Source organism: Amblyomma mixtum, chromosome 8 (assembly GCF_055824585.1).
Source record: "Amblyomma mixtum isolate Tamu chromosome 8, ASM5582458v1, whole genome shotgun sequence".
Lineage (NCBI taxonomy): Eukaryota > Metazoa > Arthropoda > Arachnida > Ixodida > Ixodidae > Amblyomma > Amblyomma mixtum.
In genome coordinates this window covers 55,671,369-55,688,578 of record NC_143019.1, presented here as the reverse complement: position 1 = coordinate 55,688,578, position 17,210 = coordinate 55,671,369, and the positions used below count along the sequence as shown (strand labels likewise).

General features: G+C 44.2%; 1 protein-coding gene across 16 annotated transcripts; it reads right to left on the bottom strand.

Annotated features, from left to right (window-relative positions):
* Positions 1-4,261: 4,261 nt before the first annotated feature.
* LOC149332505 (uncharacterized) lies at positions 4,262-17,210 on the bottom strand. 16 transcript variants are annotated; one of them, XR_016285228.1, is made up of 9 exons: positions 16,588-17,210; positions 16,464-16,520; positions 15,384-15,440; positions 14,209-14,277; positions 13,288-13,363; positions 6,376-6,419; positions 6,073-6,285; positions 5,800-5,990; positions 4,262-4,537 (listed from the first exon to the last, which is right to left on the bottom strand). XR_016285228.1 is itself a non-coding variant. In XM_089558104.1 (7 exons), exons 1-7 carry the CDS (start codon positions 17,086-17,088, stop codon positions 4,436-4,438), a joined length of 906 nt encoding a protein of 301 aa, XP_089414230.1. In that variant the 5' UTR covers positions 17,089-17,207; the 3' UTR covers positions 4,262-4,435. The 16 variants fall into 16 exon arrangements, 8 of the variants coding, with proteins under 8 accessions (XP_089414230.1, XP_089414227.1, XP_089414232.1 ...); XR_016285226.1 differs by having other exon boundaries at positions 5,800-5,970; positions 16,588-17,208; XR_016285227.1 differs by lacking the exon at positions 5,800-5,990 and having other exon boundaries at positions 16,588-17,209.

Genomic DNA, 17,210 nt, shown 5'->3' with positions numbered 1-17,210 from the left:
GGAGCGCACCAGAGAGCGATATATTTGTAAAAGGCTTGCTCTATCGGACCCCCACCGCTTCCGTGAGAGCACCTTTAAGACATTGAGGGCTTGAGAAGCTTTCTTTTTAAGGTTGTTAATGTGTGGTAGGAATGTGAGTTTCTTGTCGAAAGTTAGGCCTAAAAATTTGTGTTCTTGTTTAATTGGTAGCGCAGTGTGATTCAGGTATAGACTGGGATCGACCTGTAGGCCTCGTCGCAATGAGAAAAGAACAGCTACTGTTTTTTGAGGGGAAAATTTAAATCCATTTTTGTCTGCCCAAGAACCTAGTTTATTTAGTGTGATTTGTATTTGTCTCTCACAGGTTGATATGCTGGAGGACGTGCATGCTATTTGTAGGTCATCTACATAAACTGAATACATTATGGACTTGGGTATTTCTTTAGCTAAGGAATTCATTTTTATTATGAAGAGTGTCGTGCTTAGAATGCACCCCTGGGGTACGCCGTTCTCTTGGGTGAAAGTCATGGAGAGAGTTGCTCCTAGGCGGACTCGGAATGTGCGGTTAGCCAGGAAGTCGTTCAAGCAGTTCAACATCCTGCCGCGGATACCTAGCTCCGCTAGGTCACGGAGGATGCCGAACTTCCACGCGGTATCGTAGGCCTTCTCCAAGTCGAAGAAGACCCCAATACAGTGCTGCTTGTGGATGAACGCCTCCCGGATGGTGTTTTCTAGGCGGACAAGGTGATCTGTGGTGGAGCATGTTTTCTTAAACCCACATTGGTGTTTATCTAGTAGTTGCCGAGATTCAAGTACGAAGGTCAGTCTAATGTTTATTACACTTTCGAAAGATTTAGCAATGCAGCTGGTGAGGGCTATTGGTCTGTAACTGCTAGGACTTGTTGGTGGTTTTCCGGGTTTGAGAAAGGGTATTATGACTGCTTTTTTCCACTCGTCAGGTATATTTCCAGTTATCCAGATTTTATTAAAGAATTTTAACAGTGCCTCTAAGCAGCCTCGGAGAGATGTGCAAGCATAGCGTAATGCACGTTGTCTGGTCCTGGTGCTGTCTTTTTTCCAGAAGATAATACCTTATTTATTTCTTGTAGTGTAAGAGGCTGGTTGTAATCCTCATGAACACCTGCTCCAGATGGAAATTTTTGTTTTTCAGCTATTGCTTTGTGTTTTTGAAATGTGCTTGTGTAGTTGGATGAGCTTGAGATCTCAGCAAAATGCTCGCCCAGTATGTTGGCCTGTTCTTCTAAAGATGTTTGTGTCCCGGGTGCTGTCAAGAGAGGAAGTGTGAAAGGGGTATGGTCACCAGTAAATTTACGCACTTTTTCCCACATTTTCTTTGATGTTGTTGAGCTGTTTATTGAGGAGACATATTTCTGCCAAGAGGTTTTTTCTGCATTTCTTCGGACATACCGCGCTCTGGCTTTTGCCTTCTTAAAGGTAAGTAAGTTCTCTGCAGTGGGATATCGACGCAGAGCGCTCCAGGCTTTGTTTTGTTGTTTTTTTGCTAATGTGCATTCTTTTGTCCACCACACTTTGTGTTTCTTTTGTGCAAGTCCTGTTGTTTGTGGTATAGCGAGTGTTGCGGCCGATATTATGCATTCAGTAAACTTCTGATTAATTTCATCTGTGCTAAGGTCGTCACAAAATTCCATTTCCAGAGTGGCACTTTTTGTAAAGAGTGACCAGTCGGCAAGCTGAATTTTCCAGCGCCGTGGCCTTGTGGGGATGATTGGAGTGGATGATGAGAGCCTGATGACAGTAGGTAAGTGATCGCTGCCCATGGGGTCATTTAAAACATCCCATTTAAAATCGTTAAAAAGTAATGGTGATGCGAAGGCTAAATCGAGAGAGCTCATTTTTGCTGAGCTTGGGCAGCAATATGTGGCTTTTCCCGTATTTAAAAGACAGACATTATTCGAAAGTATAAAATCTTCGATTGTTTGGCCTCTAGAGTCGCAGCGTTCGCTTCCCCAAAACGGAGAGTGAGCGTTAAAATCGCCAACTACCAGAAATGGCTCCGGCAGTTCATCGATCAGGCCTTCTAGATCTTGGCATGTTAATGTGATGTGTGGGGGAAGATATACAGAACATATTGTTATGGTTTTGTAGCTGATGACGCTAACCGCAACCGCCTCAAGTTTTGTTTTCAGTTTGATTTCTTGAGCCGGGACGCCGCTTTGGATGATGATTGCGACGCCTCCCGAGAGTCTACTTGCATGTTCGCGATCACGCCTAAAAGTTGTATAATGCTTTAAGATATTTGAATGTTGTGGACCAAGATTGGTCTCCTGGAGACATAGAGCTAGAGGCATCACGGACCCTAGAATATGTGTTATATCACTGTAGTTCCTTAACATTCCTCTACAGTTCCATTGAATCGCAAATATCATATTTGTTTTTTTGGGTGTGAATGGAACTGAAGGAATTTACTGTTCTGGGCCCGTTACCGGGGTTTTATCTTTTCTTCGCTCCTGAGAGCCGGTCCGCCGCCGTAAAGCGGGCGGAGTGGTAGTGGTATCCATCACCTCACCAGAGGTGCTGGAGGACCGCGAAGCCGCGGATGTGTTGGTGTCAGGCCTCCCCCGACGGGGGGAAGTCCTGCGGGATGCTGGCCCATGGGCCGGCACTCCCTGGCTTGGAGTTGGCAGAGCAGCCTTGGCTGTCTCTGCCTGGGGCGTTGATGGCACTACCACAGGCGCGGTGGGAGTGGCCGCGGCAGATGCCGGAGTGCTGCGTGGTGCACCGCCCCTGCGCGCCACGTCAGCATAGTTTGGTTTGGCTGTGAAAGAGAATGTATGTCAGTGCAAAACGCCTTCTGGCTTCTTTGAATGAAATGTTTTCCTTGGTCTTAATGGTGATGATTTCCTTTTCCTTCTTCCAGGACGGACACGCCCTGGAGTACGCAGCATGTTCTCCTTCACAATTAGCGCAGCGTAGAGCTGCGTCGCATTCCTCAGAATGGTGTTCCTTCGACGCGCATTTCGCGCAAGTTTTGTGGCCGCGGCAACTCTGCGATCCGTGGCCAAACCGTTGACAATTAAAGCACCTTCGGGGGTTAGGGATGTAGTGTTTTACATTTACTTTGAGGTATCCAACGTCGATGGTTTCAGGCAATGTGCATGTGTTAAAAGTCAGGACTAGGTGTTTGGTATCTATTTCTTTGTTGTCCTTGCGGATCTTGATTCGATATACATCAATGACATTTTGCTCGGAAAGCCCTTCCAGCATTTCTTTCTCGGTAAGGTGTAGAAAATCATTTTCTGAGATGACGCCACGGACAGTGTTGAGGGATCGGTGTGCAGTGATGGAGACAGGTGTGTCCCCAATAGACACTATGTTACAGAGTTTGGTGGTTTGGACATTTTCTCGGAGTTCCAGCAATAAATCGCCACTGGTCATTTTGGATACTTTGTAGCCGGGGCCCAAAGCTTCTGTTAAGCACTTCGATACCATGAAGGGGGATAGAATTCTGGCCTGTTTATCTTGAACTTCACTGTGGATGACATGGAATTTGGCAAATGTTGGTTTCTTTTTGGAAAAAAAGTTCTCTGCTTCGTTCCGCACTCTTTTAAGAGAGCGATCAGGTTTGGAAAGGGGGGGAGCCATAAAAAATTGATGTTTTTCGGTCATGGTGCCAGCCACCCACCATGGAGTCCAACAAGGGGACGCGACAGGAACTTGAAAGAAAGTCCTGCCCACGCCAGCTGTACACCTTAACTATAACCTAATATGACTCAACACAGGGTAGTTGGTCACACACGGTTAACCCTCGCCGCCAGGAAAAAGAGGAAAAAACCAAGAAGGGAGGAGGATACAGGAGAGTTGTAAGAAAGGAGATAGGAAAGTGAAAGATGGAGAGGAGAACAGGAAAAGGCGACTGCCGATTTCCCCCGGTCGGGTCAGGCCGGAGGTGCCGTCTACAGGAAGCTGGGGCCAAAGTGGTGTGTTGCCTCCGCCGAGGGGCCTTAAGGGTCCAAACGCTCGGCATCAGCTCAACCACCAGGATCCCCTTTTCCCCGGACACGGCGATGCCACGCACGGCTAAGCGCGGATGCTCGGGTCCGTGGTGACGCATTGTTCACCATCATCCCCCTGCGGGGATGTCCCTGCGGATGCTCGGGTTAACCCCGTGGTGTCGCCACTCACCAACGTCTGGAATGCGCGCTTTTGTCTACCAATCTCATAGTGAAGCTGCAAATGTACTACAGAACATTACAACAGAAATTAGGTTGTAGATGCAGACAACAGAATAATGCTCCACAACTGTGACAATAAAAACTGCCTTTGGTGATTTATTGATTTCATCATCTTGTGTATGCTGAGATGTCACAGTGTTGGAGTGTATTCAAGGTCTAGAGCCACATTTCCAGTGATCACCGGCCATACATCAGCATAATTGTGAAGACTGTGGCAGGCATGTCGGAAATGCAAGGCACTTTTACACCGTTGAAATGCGTTGCTGTTCCAACTTCCTTGATGGCACATACAGTTGAAGCACGCTTCTAGGCAGTCTGGGCTCTGATGATATGTACAGGTGCAGCTGTAGAAACCAACAGTAGATAATTATTCATATGATCTCCCAATAGGCACATTACTCAAGAGGATGCAGGTTTAATATGCTTACGTCGTTAACATGGGCACAAAAAAAAAACTAATTCAGAGAACACTAAGGTTTAGCAATAATTAATTCAAAAGAAATGACATAATCTGGTGTATGGTCGCAAATCAACTGCTTTGCTGTGCAGTGGGCAAATTAAGTGCATATTAGACTATAAGGATATCTGCAACAGGGAGTAGTCAAAGGGGCGACCACTGTTACTATATCAGCTTAGTGAGTCTTTGCCATATAGCTTAAAGGTGCACTGAAGAGGAATCTGAACTTGTCTTTTTGCCGCGGGAACTCGATCTACACGTTCCTAGCATTTTTATAAACAGTGACTTATTGCCCTGTGTGGCCGATTTCCCCAATTAACGTCCCATTTCCCAAGAATTAACGTCCGGCTCCCGCCTTTTTTTTTTTAATTCTGCCTCGTACGGTGGGCGGAGTCGACCAACGCGTGGAGCGCCTTTCACCCAGTCCCGTGGAGGCTTTGCTTTCGCTTTATTTTGTTTTTTAGGTTTCCGTGAATAAATAGTTTCATTCGCAGATAATATAGCCGCAAAATAAGCCCGAAGAAATAAAAATACGCACGGACTATTTGCTACTACGGACTACTACGTATTACTCCGCCGATGGCAGAGCGGCAAGCTGCCACGGGACTGGGTGAAAGGCGCTCCACGCGTTGGTCGACTCCGCCCACCGTACGAGGCAGAATTAAAAAAAAAAAAAGGCGGGAGCCGGACGTTAATTCGATTTAATTGGGGAAATCGGCCACACAGGGCAGTAAATCGCAGTTTCCAAGAAAGCTCGGAACGTGTAGATCGAGTTCCCGCGGCAAAAAGACAAGTTCAGATTCCTCTTCAGTGCACCTTTAAGAAGATGTAAAGGAAAGTTCAGTTTTTAAGCACAGATTTCTAATATTGTTCTCCAGGTGGTCGGTTACCCATGATCATGTTTACCTAAAACCAACACAATGCAAGAAAACTATTTCTTCAGCACAGAACACGACTGAGACCAAATGTTACCTTGCATCACTGTGCTTACTAATAGCATTACATTAGTATTTGCATGCCTCTCTTGCTTTAATGGGCAAGGTTGAACACCAAGTTTTGAAGCCGATAAAGGGCGGTTTGCATACGTTTCTACTGCCAATGTGCTGAATCATGCCTAAAGACACCTGATGCACAGTTTTTTATCCCTACCTTCACACAGATTTGAGCCTCCTTTCCAATAGCTCGGCGATGCTTTGTAAATAGAAGGCCAGATTGTTCACAGACATATTCACGGAGGGATGCAAGCAGATGTAATATTAATTTGGCTGAAGAGGCCAGCGTGGATTCCTTATGTTAATTGTTGCAGCTTGGTGCGGAGTTCTGAAATGCAATGCAGAGAGCTTTTCATGAGTCCAGGGTGTCAAAGAAGCTGGAAAATAGCATTACTAAGTAAACAAGAATAAAGTTTATGCAGCAACTTACCAGTCAGCAATACACTGTGCTTTTCATACGCAGCCATTGACAGGGTCCAGCTTCAGTTTCTCAAAGTATCTTCTTACAGAAGAACTGAATGTTTGCACACTCAGTTTTACTTTCAATACCAGCCAATCGTATTAACTGTGAATTCTTCTGAGTTTTTTGGTGTTCAGTGTGAATTATTCTAAGTGTTTTAGCTGCTGGAAGGCCTCCGGCTGCCTGGAAACAATTCAGTTCTTCAACAAAGTGATGCAAAAGCATCTTGCATTAAAACCTGCATGACTGTCAGCTAGACAAAGCGCTGCTTACTTCATATGCATTGCTCCGTAAACTTCGTAGTCTCCCACAAGATTCTGAATCAAAACACAAAATACAAATCCCTCATGAGTTAGTGCTTTGTTCGTTGCACCTACATGTCCTTACTGCTGGTATTTATGTGTAAATAAATCTACATATTGAGAGCAAAAAAAAGACTTGAAACATCTTCTATCGCAACATGTCATTAAATCAATGACACCCTGTGGGACCCACCCTCATGATGAGGACTAACAATTGCATATTACATATTACATTACATTGCATAACAATTCCATATTGCAATTGCAAATGCACATAACAGTGTGCATATTATAATTAGTACCGCGGACAAGTACATCTACATTTTGTACCAGAAGTACGCACCCATGACAGCAATTCTCCACCGCATATCCTATGTGTGCGGGCTGGGACACATTTCTCTGGTTTCTTTTTCTAGTCCCAATATAATCTATGCATATACTTTGCGCAGACAGGGACAAAGAAAAATAGAGTGTGTTTGCACTAACACCTAATAATGAAAATACTACAACTAGCCCAGTTCTACATCCTCCTGCAATGTCATATTCAAGTGAAAAATATTTAAGGAGTAGGAACACTGAAATTTGCTGCTATTATTAGTTGTTTTTTTTTTGCTGTTCACAATGTGCAGAACCTTAGGAATGGCAGAACTACAGAAGATGTGCACAGGTGTGCTTTAAATAATTCATCATACCACTCTTTGCCACCTACACTTACAGCTAGTGAATGGTGAATAACATAAAGTAAGAGACTGTCACGATGCCTTCACATAATATCAACATCGTGGCTCGATGGCAATACGACATGACTGGCAAACAGTGCAGAGAAAAGCAGCAGACCTAAGACAGAAGTTGTGATCGTCTTTCTGTCTCCGGTCTGCCATATTTTTCTGCGATGATTGTCACTTATGACATCATGCCACTGCTTATAACTGTCATCATGTTGTAGTCACTATCCTAATTTGCTGCCATATGTTTTTTATCTTTTCTCACTAACACACTATTGTGTTAGCGGCACTAATGCAAAAACCCACAAAGCTTTGTGCTTACTACAGCAATTTCTCCCATTTTTCTCCATACATATGCTGCTTCCCAAAGCGCAGAGCAGATTCTTTAGCATATACAGGGTCCGTTCTGAAAGTAGTAGGACTGGTTTTTTCCTGGGCGAACGGGCGGACGAGAGGTGGTCTGCGCGTGCAGGATCGTTGAAGGGGGATATTGGGAATGCTGGGGAAAATCGGCAGTCGGCTCTCGGCCGTTGAAGAGAGGAGGTCGCTTGTACTGTGAACCCCTGTGGAAACGTCTCGTCACGCAGAATCGTCGAGCCTTTACTGGATCAGCGATACGCGATCAAATTTTGAGTAAATCTTGGTATAACGGGCAAAGAGACTCAAAACATGATTAAGGAGGCCTACGGTGACGCTTCCATGGGTAGATCAGGTGTTTTTTGAGTGGCACAAGCTTTTCCGAGAAGGTAAGGAAAGAGTGGAGGAAGACGACCGCTCCAGACGCCCTTCGACCAGCAAGACCAACGAAAATGTGTAGCGAGTGAAACATTTACTTAACAGTGATCGTAGAATGAGTATCAGAATGATTGCTGATGACTTGAGCATTCCTCAAACCCAAGTTTTTGAGATTGTGACAGAAAACTTATCCATGAGGAAAGCGTGCGCGAAGTTGGTGCCGGGAGTGTTGTCAGAGGAGGAAAAGGCCAACCGGTAGGATCTTCTTCATCGTGTGAATGAGGACCCCGATTTTTTGCCCAGTACAAGGCGGCAACGCTGCCTCAGCCCCCCCACAGCCTCGACTTGGCCCCGCCAGACTTTTTTCTATTCCCGAGAATAAAATCGACGCTCGAGGGGAAACATCACGGATCGGTACAGGTGGTTCAACAGGCCGTGACGAGGGAGCTAAACAGCATTCCGGTCCAGGCGTTCCTGGAGGCGTACGAAAACTGTGCAACTCATTGGCAGCAGCGTGTAGGTGCGGAAGGGTGCTACCTTGAAAAATTGTGATCGTTTGTACTATTCTATTGAATAAATTTTGTTTAAAAAAATCAGTCCTACTACTTTAAGAACAGACCATGTATGTCAGAGCTCAGTCGAAGCAGAAAGTCAGTTTTTACAAGCTAGGTTAACGTAACCCTTTTTAACTGACAAAGGCTTGCACACTATGTTACTTCACATAGTATGCCTTAACATGGAAAGCAACAAAGTTGAAGCACGAAACCTGTTTGTTTCTTCCATAACGATTTGAACTCGAGTTTAGCAAACTTGGTTCTTGAAGCTTGGCACCTGCTTCTGTGGCTATTACTGATTGTTTACTTTCACAATGAGTAATCAGTGAAGGAGCAGCTTTACTTTTGTCAAGGACTGGAAGCCATGCTTTTGATATCAAACGTCCCAAGCAAAAGATATTCCAGCCTTATGAAACGCATTAGTGTACGCACCAGTTCATTCCCTCATGCATTATGTTTGCGTGCCGAAGGTCCTCATTGTGTGGTTTATTGCTGCCTGCGTGAACTTGTGTTTAATGTGGCTTGTGCACTGTGTTTGTGTTTGTGCATTCCGTCCATAAAATACAGCTTGAGAGTAAGTGCCTGAAACAGAGTGTGGGGAACCTGCAAAAATAGAAACACCAAGAACAACAAAAAAATCGATCAGCAAATAAGTGACAATGGCTGGAATCATTTAAAGGAGTAAGCGCCACTACTACTGCAGATGAGGTGCAGACACAATTAACTTCTCAACATAAAGACAAGGCTTAAAATTTTAGAAAACGAAATATTTTGTCAAAAATAAAACAAGGTGCAGGCTCATCAAGGTCTATTTACTAACAGGCCTGAAAGAACTATAGGCACCTAATTTTAGTTCCATGTTTTCTTCTCTGTAACGATGCATAAGACATTGGAATACACGAATCAGCAGGTGGTATTCACTTAAGACAACTAAGTAATTAATCATTGAATTTCTTGTCAATGATCTTTCAGTTTCAGATTCAAATGATTGCTTTCAGCTAAAATGATGGTTATGACTAGAGACCGGATCTTAGGCAAATGCCTATTTTCTTCAACGGTTCGTAGGCGCACCATTTTTACATATGAGCACGAATTAGGTGTTGACAATATGTTTAATACTCTTTTTATAGTGCCTATAAATGCCTATTTTGGGTGTCAATGCCTATAAATGCCTATATACGACGTCGGTGCCTAAAAATGCCCTATTTTACAGAAAAGGGGCCTGAAATACGCTGTGGTTTTGCTTTCAGATTCTGTTTGCTTTCGAATACATTTCGGTTTTGAGTAGAACACACACGTGGCAACATTAGATGACCTCGTCAGTTGGCTGTGATGAACACTGCACCTACGCCGGCTGCATACACAATACCTTGTTGATGACTTTGGCTGTTAAAGTGGTAGTTGACCAGATGGCACCACATTTCGGAAAGTATACGGAGTAAGTTATAGGTTCGTCGAAATAATTCCCAGTTGGTTCCAATTGAAACCAACTGTAAAATGTTCCATAAACCTGCTGGAAACAGTTTAACTGATTAAAATTTCCATCTGGGTAACCTGCCTTATTTTCGTTCCTTGTGCCCCAGCCGCATGCCATCTTCATCAAATGGCATTTGGCAGTAATCTTGTTGGAGCAGGCCACACTACACAGCTGGCAGTCGTGCGTGCATACGAAAGCGCATTCGTGCTTGTCTGCTACTGCTTGCATAGCTTTAACAGTGATTTCTAGGTGCATGATGTTTATTTTACCATGGATCCTTGTGGATGTACGTAGGCCCCTGCAGAACTATGATTCTTTTCGGCATATTCCGCATCAAGCAGCACTGTGTGTAACATTTTCTAGCACCTCGTATTTATGGTTTCCAGACCGTTCTAATGGCAAACACCATTTGATAGTCGCGTGGCTCCAGACACGTGAAGCCACAAACTATAAAACACTGTTTACAGAAATGACAACATATCTTTTAATGTTAAAGCATCGTGTATGCCTGCAATAAATAAGTTCAATTCCTGTGTTTTCGAAGACTGAACTCATTTGTCAGATGCTTTGCATTGACAATGTTTCTATCAATTTCTAAATACATGGCCTCCTGTTAAGGTGTTCATTGTTTCTAATTCTGTACACGACAAGGGAATTGTTTGTTTCGAGGTATACCAAAGTGTTTTAAAAGGGTTGGTAACCGTCCCTTTTGCTCTGCTGAAGCATGTGTATTGTACGAAAAGTTGCGTGACAGCCTTAAAAAAAAACGGCTTCTAACGTTCGCACCTTGCTTAAGGTCCCAAATTATTCCTGCTGTGTTTGTTTTATTTTACGGCAGATATTGTGCGCTGAAGTTCTGAACTGTGTGCACGTTTGATAAAGTTTATAGTGCCTATTTTTCTCCGTTAGGTGCCTAAAATGCAATTTTAGCTGCCCATTTATGGCGCCTAAAACGTGCTTTTTAGTGCCTAAAAATCCGCCCTCTAGTTATGACATACAAGAAGTGTTTAAGTTATGAAAGGTATGAACAAAAGATGATTGCTGCTACATTGTTTGCTGCAATTGCAGCTATTAGAACATGCTTGCTTAAGGTGAGAGGTCACATTCAAATCTCATTTTTTTTTTCTCAAAATAACAATTTTCTACTCTTTTGTGAATTAATATTTTTATTCGAAATTTTTTCTGCCTATTCCTAACATACAGGTTCATGCAATCAACTAAGATAAATAAAATTGATGCCAAAGTTGTGACATTACAGCTCACTGAACAGACACAATGAAACTTGGTCATTTTTGTTCATTTTCTTCAGTTTTTTAAGGCTGCATCTTTAACATTACTTGCAACACATTTATCTTTTAGTTCATTGCGCAGGGCACGCATACAGCTACATAATTACCACACCTTACTTTATTTCGACATTCAAGGTTTACTTACCCTGCTTGCATGACTAGCCACTGTATCGAAATTTTTCCCAACAAAAAGCTCTAAAAAATCAATTGCACCATTGTTTACGTTTCAAATGTGATAAGGTATACAAAATGTGCTCTATCAGATAAAATAATATTTACGATCACAACTGTTGATTTAAAGATCTTTTTTTTTTCATGTGGCCTACCACCTTAAGTATTCTAGCGGGTTAAAACTACGTATCAGTGAATATATAGCAGTTTTTTTCCTGCCTCAAGTGACAAACATTTCTTACAGGTCACAGCGATTGGTTGTTGAAACTGAAACAGCACCAAAAAGAAATTCAATTATAAATTATACAGCAGTCGTAGGAGAATGCCACGGGGTATCCTATTTATACTAATGTCCAGAGCATCATTTTAAGTACAGCATTGGGTAAACTTAGTTGAAGCAATTTTAACAAATATAGTATATCCTCGTGAGATCCAAGCAAATGTGCGGCCTGAGTGTGTTAATCCAAAAAGATATCAAGCCTCAGCGGTCCAATGAATGTACACACAAAATTTGGCAGCCGTACGTACGTCAAATATTTCTTCTCTTAAGAGTTTTCTCCATGCTCTCTGCTATGGGCCTCTGGGCGCACATAAACATGCGACAATGTTTTATGGCGCATAATTAGCTGAATGCATGCATGACAGAACCTGTATTTAAATCAAAGTGACAAGAAATCGCGTGAAAAAGCACGACAGCCTTGGGAGTTGTTTGGGCGCTGGGAACAGAAATCTGGTTCGGACGAATCAACCAACTTGGGAGGCTGCTCAGAGCGCCCCTATTGTTTCCCACTTGTTGAAAAGCTGGCCACATGGAAGTTACTGAGTACTCTTTTGACTTCCAATGGCACTTGCACTGGGGGAGTGATGCATTTTTCAAGAATTGCGTAAAAGACAAATGTGCATTATAATTAGGGTTATTCGTTTTCGGGTTTTATATTCTTTAAAATTCGGGGGGTAAAAATCGGGCATTATTTTTCGGCTTGATAATAGGGGAGAAATCGAGTTTTTTGTGAAAAAACTCCGAAATTCGGGTTTTATCGGGTTAAATTTGCAAACTAATAATTTATTCGATTTGCTCTATCCGGTGGGTAACAATTACGGCAATATATTGGACTGCTTTCAAGAAAGTATTGCAAAATATGGCCTTTCTTTGGTAATTAATTATTACTCGCAGTGAGAGGCAACGGTCAGTTTTGAGAAAAGAAACAGTTTATTCACGAGGGCTGGTTATCGACGTTCTGCACGTCCTTATTAACATACATAAGCATCTGCATGCACATCATCTCGGTTTTCATCCGAGACCTGTCTGGTCTCTGCAGGTACCTTAGCTGAGAGAATGCTCGCTCAACGTCACAGCTGCCATTAGTCAGGCACAACAATGACAACGCTGCATTTGCTAGCCTTTGGTAACGCACAGTTGCGTCGTTACAATAGTCCATCACTTCAACACCTTCATTTGTGGGGTTTGCTTCCAGCAAGTAGTTGTTAAACTCCTCACGAAGCGAGCCTACATCGTCCATCACGGAAATAAAGAGGGATCGGTAGACATCAAACGACTCACTCAGCAGGCGCTTCTGGAACGGATCAAGTACGGCTCCCAGTTTCCACAATGTCAACTGGTTTTCTTCTTTGTCTGAGATTGTGGAGGCACAGTTATACCGTGGGCACAATTGTTTCAGAAATCGGGAAAAATCGGGTTTTACCCAACATTTTAGGAACACGTTCGGGGTGCAAAAATCGGGTAAAATCGGGTTTTACCCGAAAACGAACAACCCTAATTATAATGTATGCGGGCTCCGACGAGGATATCAGTTGTGCACATGTGTCAATGTTGCCCCTTCCACAGAACCATTATCTTCAATTTCAGTTGCACCTTAAAACCTACCTAACAATGGTTTTTCGGTTTGGACAAAAACTGGGTGCAATACATACCTCGGGCTCGTAACTTGATGGCCTGGTTGAAACTCCCACACTTGTCAGCAATTGTGACTCTATCGTTAGAAGGTGCCTGCACAAAACAATTAGCACTCATAAAGCAGCAGTAGGGGGAGTACAGATCTCACTAAGTGTGTCTGTGTGGGCACCCTCTAGTCTTGGGTGTTTCAGCCCTGTTGAAGCGTTACTGAGACCAACGAGTCGCATGGGCACAGTCACGACAGGATGAATCATTGGCACGGCTTCCGAGGTCAGCAACAGTCTCGCTGGTTCTAAGCTAAAGTCAGCAAGGTTAAGCCTGGTCTCGCTGGTTCTAAGCTAAAGTCGGCGAGGTTAAGCCTGGTCACACACATAACTGCCTACCGAAAAGTGAAGCTAACACATTACACTCAGCTTCCCCGGTACCGAGTCACTTCCATCTGTTTGCCAAGCAAACGAGAACCAGGCGTCCCAAAGCCCCCATGGCCAAGCTGCACCAATGCTCCCTGAGAGATGCATAGTGTAGGGCTCCGGATTATTTCACACAATTAATTCGCACAAAAGTGCATGGGTATGTACCAAGAAGAGTGGGGATTTAACCCCTGCTGGCCGCATATGTTTGGCCGGCAACAATAAAGCATGCCAACAATAAAGTGCAAACTGCGGTTGCAAGAATGATTTCACCTCCTCTTTCTGACAATCATGTCACAAGGTATGGGAAACAGATGGAGCCAGTTGCTTGAGCCCAATTCATTGCACAGACAGGGCTCACTGTCAAGGAGATAGGAATAGCTGTGAGTGTAGAGACGCTACATCTTACAGCTGTTATCACAGCTCTGTCAGCATCACTGCCAGGCAGTGCCAGGCAAATATGTTTACATTCCTTACACATAATACAATCATGGCAAAAGGGCTATGCACAGTATTTATTACACCTACTGCATAACTATGATCCCTTTCAGAGGATGCATTAGATTCATGGCTAGGAGTGGGCTGTCTCGCTTGTATCTGAAATAGAGCAAACTTGCCATAGTTATGGGCTTAGGAACCAGTGTAACAGTCACACGATACTTCAGTCCCGGCAACAATTCGGCAAATATGTAGTGTTAGCCTAACTCAGCCTTGCAACAAGCACAAACAAGGACCGTATCGCAGAAATTATCACTCACTGCACCAGCACGGTTCGATCAGCTCGAAGCATGCTGCATGTGTAGGGCTAGACAAGGGACACTGTTTCTCACATCTGGAACAGAAGACTTGTCACAGATGTGGCACATCTGTATGCCACTGCTTTCATCATCATCATCATCATCAGCCTGACTACGCCTACTGCATGGCAAAGGCCTCTCCCATGTCTCTCCAATTAACCCTGTCCTTCGCCAGCCGCGGCCACCATATTCCCGCAAATTTCTTGAATCTCATCCGCCCACCTAATTTTCTGCCGCCCCCTGCTACGTTTGCCTTCTCTTGGAATCCAATCCGTTACCCTTAAGGACCAGCGGTTATCTTTCCTTCGCATTACATGCCCTACCCAAGCCCACTTCTTCCTCTTGATTTCAACTAGGATATCATTAACGCGCGTTTGTTCTCTCACCCACTCCGCCCGCTTCCGATCTCTTAACGTTACATCTATCATTTTTCTTTCCATAGCTCGCTGCGTTGTCCTTAACTTAAGCTGAACCCTCTTTGTTAGCCTCCACGTTTCTGCTCCATAGGCGAGTACCGGTAAGATACAGCTGTTGTATACTTTTCTCCTCAGGGATATTGGTAAACTGCCATTCATGATCTGAGAGAACCTGCCGTATGCGCTCCACCCCATTCTTATTCTTCCAGTTATTTCCCTCTCATGATCTGGATCTGCGGTCACTACCTGCCCTAAGTAGACATATTCTCTTACTACTTCCAGCACCTGGCTACCAACTGCGAACTGCTGTTCCCTTGCTAGGCTGTTGAACATTACTTTGGTTTTCTGCACGTTAATCTGCAAATTGGTCAGCGTTGTATTGGGGAACAGTGTCCTGTACTGAAGTGCGGCTTCCTAATGAGTGTGTTTTCGTCACTGCTAGAACTGCCATTGAGAGTGATGACTAGCGCGAACACTAAATATTACTTACTGTGTTTACATGATGCACTTTCACACTTCCACCAGCAGTAACAGCTGTGCCTTCATCCTGTAAAAAAAAAAAAAAACTTGCTCAGAATGGTAAACAAACATTTAAACGACAACATTCAGTGTTCCTCGTGCACTCTCCTTTCCACTAAGGAACATAGGTGGTCTACGGTAGCACACAACATAAGGCGCGATGTTAAGAATTGCGACAGCTGAACATAGGGTGCCAGTTAATGATGTTGACTTACCTGGTCGCTTTACCTGGCGGCAAACATTCTGCTCAGATCACAACATTACGCAGTTTTTCATATGCGACGATAAAAGGGTGCAGGTGCCCTAACTACAGCAGCTGTCACCACCACAGAGCACAGCATTCATCGCGGCATGGAAACTGGCTTTTGCGCTCACAGGCACGCATAAAATATAATTAAGAAAAACACCAATCAACAGCAAAATTACATAAATCACTAGAAGCTGGATCCAGCGTTGCCTGCTGTTTCGTTCAACATTGTTACATGTGCAATACGATTGAAAGTAGAGCCAAACGACTCTGGTACAACCGTGCACGAGTGCGGGAATTGTCCTGCAAACATCGAGGATGGTCTTGATTGACGGTTTCACTTGAATGTCAAGGGAGACCGCTAGCAATTTTTGTTCCACCTGTTCGGTGGCATCTTGCAGGGATCCAGCAAACCAAAAACCTCTCAGAGACGTCTAGCTAGACGTCTCTGAGAGGTTTTTGGTTTGCTGGGGAACAATCACTCCATTTTCTGCCTCATTTTGCAGGGCAGGCATCGCCGTCCAGCTGAAAGGAGCTGGATGGTTCTAACTCGTTTTATGGTCTAGTTCTTTAAAAGATACTGCATTAACACTTCTTTTTGGGCTAGTTGGTGCATACTTCAAGTGGTGAAAAAACAGCGCCAAACCACGAAAACCACAAGAAACGAAGACGAGACACAGACGCCTGTCTCCCGACTTCGTTCTTTCTTGTGGTTTGCAAGATTTGGCGCTATTTTTTCACCAATTCTTTGAAAGCACGAAACATCATTACTAACGTGGACATCGATATCATGCTTAGACAAACCTTTCTCTTCGGCAACTCAACTTCGGGCCTCAGGATGCGGCGTGGACCCTTCAACACCTGCATCGAATTAACGGCTGACATGTAGTAAATGTGGGCGCTACTACGTTACCGCTTAACGCCTTACCTTTTTTTCGTACCCGAGTCGAAGCATCGGAACCGGATTCTGCTCTGTCCTCCTGCCACCAACAAAATGCTGCGAGCACACGCGAGAACATTCGGTAGGAACGAAACCCTTTCGATTAACTGCCATTAGCCAACGTTGCCGCAATTCGCGGTCCGCGGGAAACCTGTGGAGCGAGTAGATATTACAGCCGCACTCCTCTTGCAAAACAGAATGGGTTTCGCAGAGCTCTTTCCTTGCGACATTTCTTTTCTTCTGGTTATAAGTGCAGCCGTAAACAGCGCAGTGATGCCCCGATGAAAACTGATGCTGGTATGGCATCCCTGATCCAGTGAAACGGCAAAGATGGGAAGAAAACTGCCGCGCAAACGCGATACCCAAAAACCAGCCGTGCACCCAGCCTAGCGTCCCAGCTATGCCTGCTGCTAAGTAGCGTCCCAGCCCAACGGAGACGCGCCTGATACACTTTGTTATCAACGTCTCGATGCAAGACAGCAAAATCATATTACGCGCTCCCCGCTACGAAATTTCGATTTTAGAACACTTGAAAGATACCAAAAAACCATACTAAGAAACGATCAATGTTATGAGTAGGTTCATAAAGCTTTTCCACGACATCAGCTTTC

Coding starts and splice junctions, on each gene's coding strand:
- LOC149332505 (XM_089558103.1), bottom strand. CDS start 17,088: ATGATTTTGCTGTCTTGCATCGAGACGTTGATAACAAAGTGTATCAGG. Junction 14,278..15,383: donor AAGTGCATCATGTAAACACA/GTAAGTAATATT, acceptor GCTCTATTTCAG/ATACAAGCGAGACAGCCCAC. Junction 13,364..14,208: donor AAAGGGATCATAGTTATGCA/GTAGGTGTAATA, acceptor TGTTTTGTGCAG/GCACCTTCTAACGATAGAGT.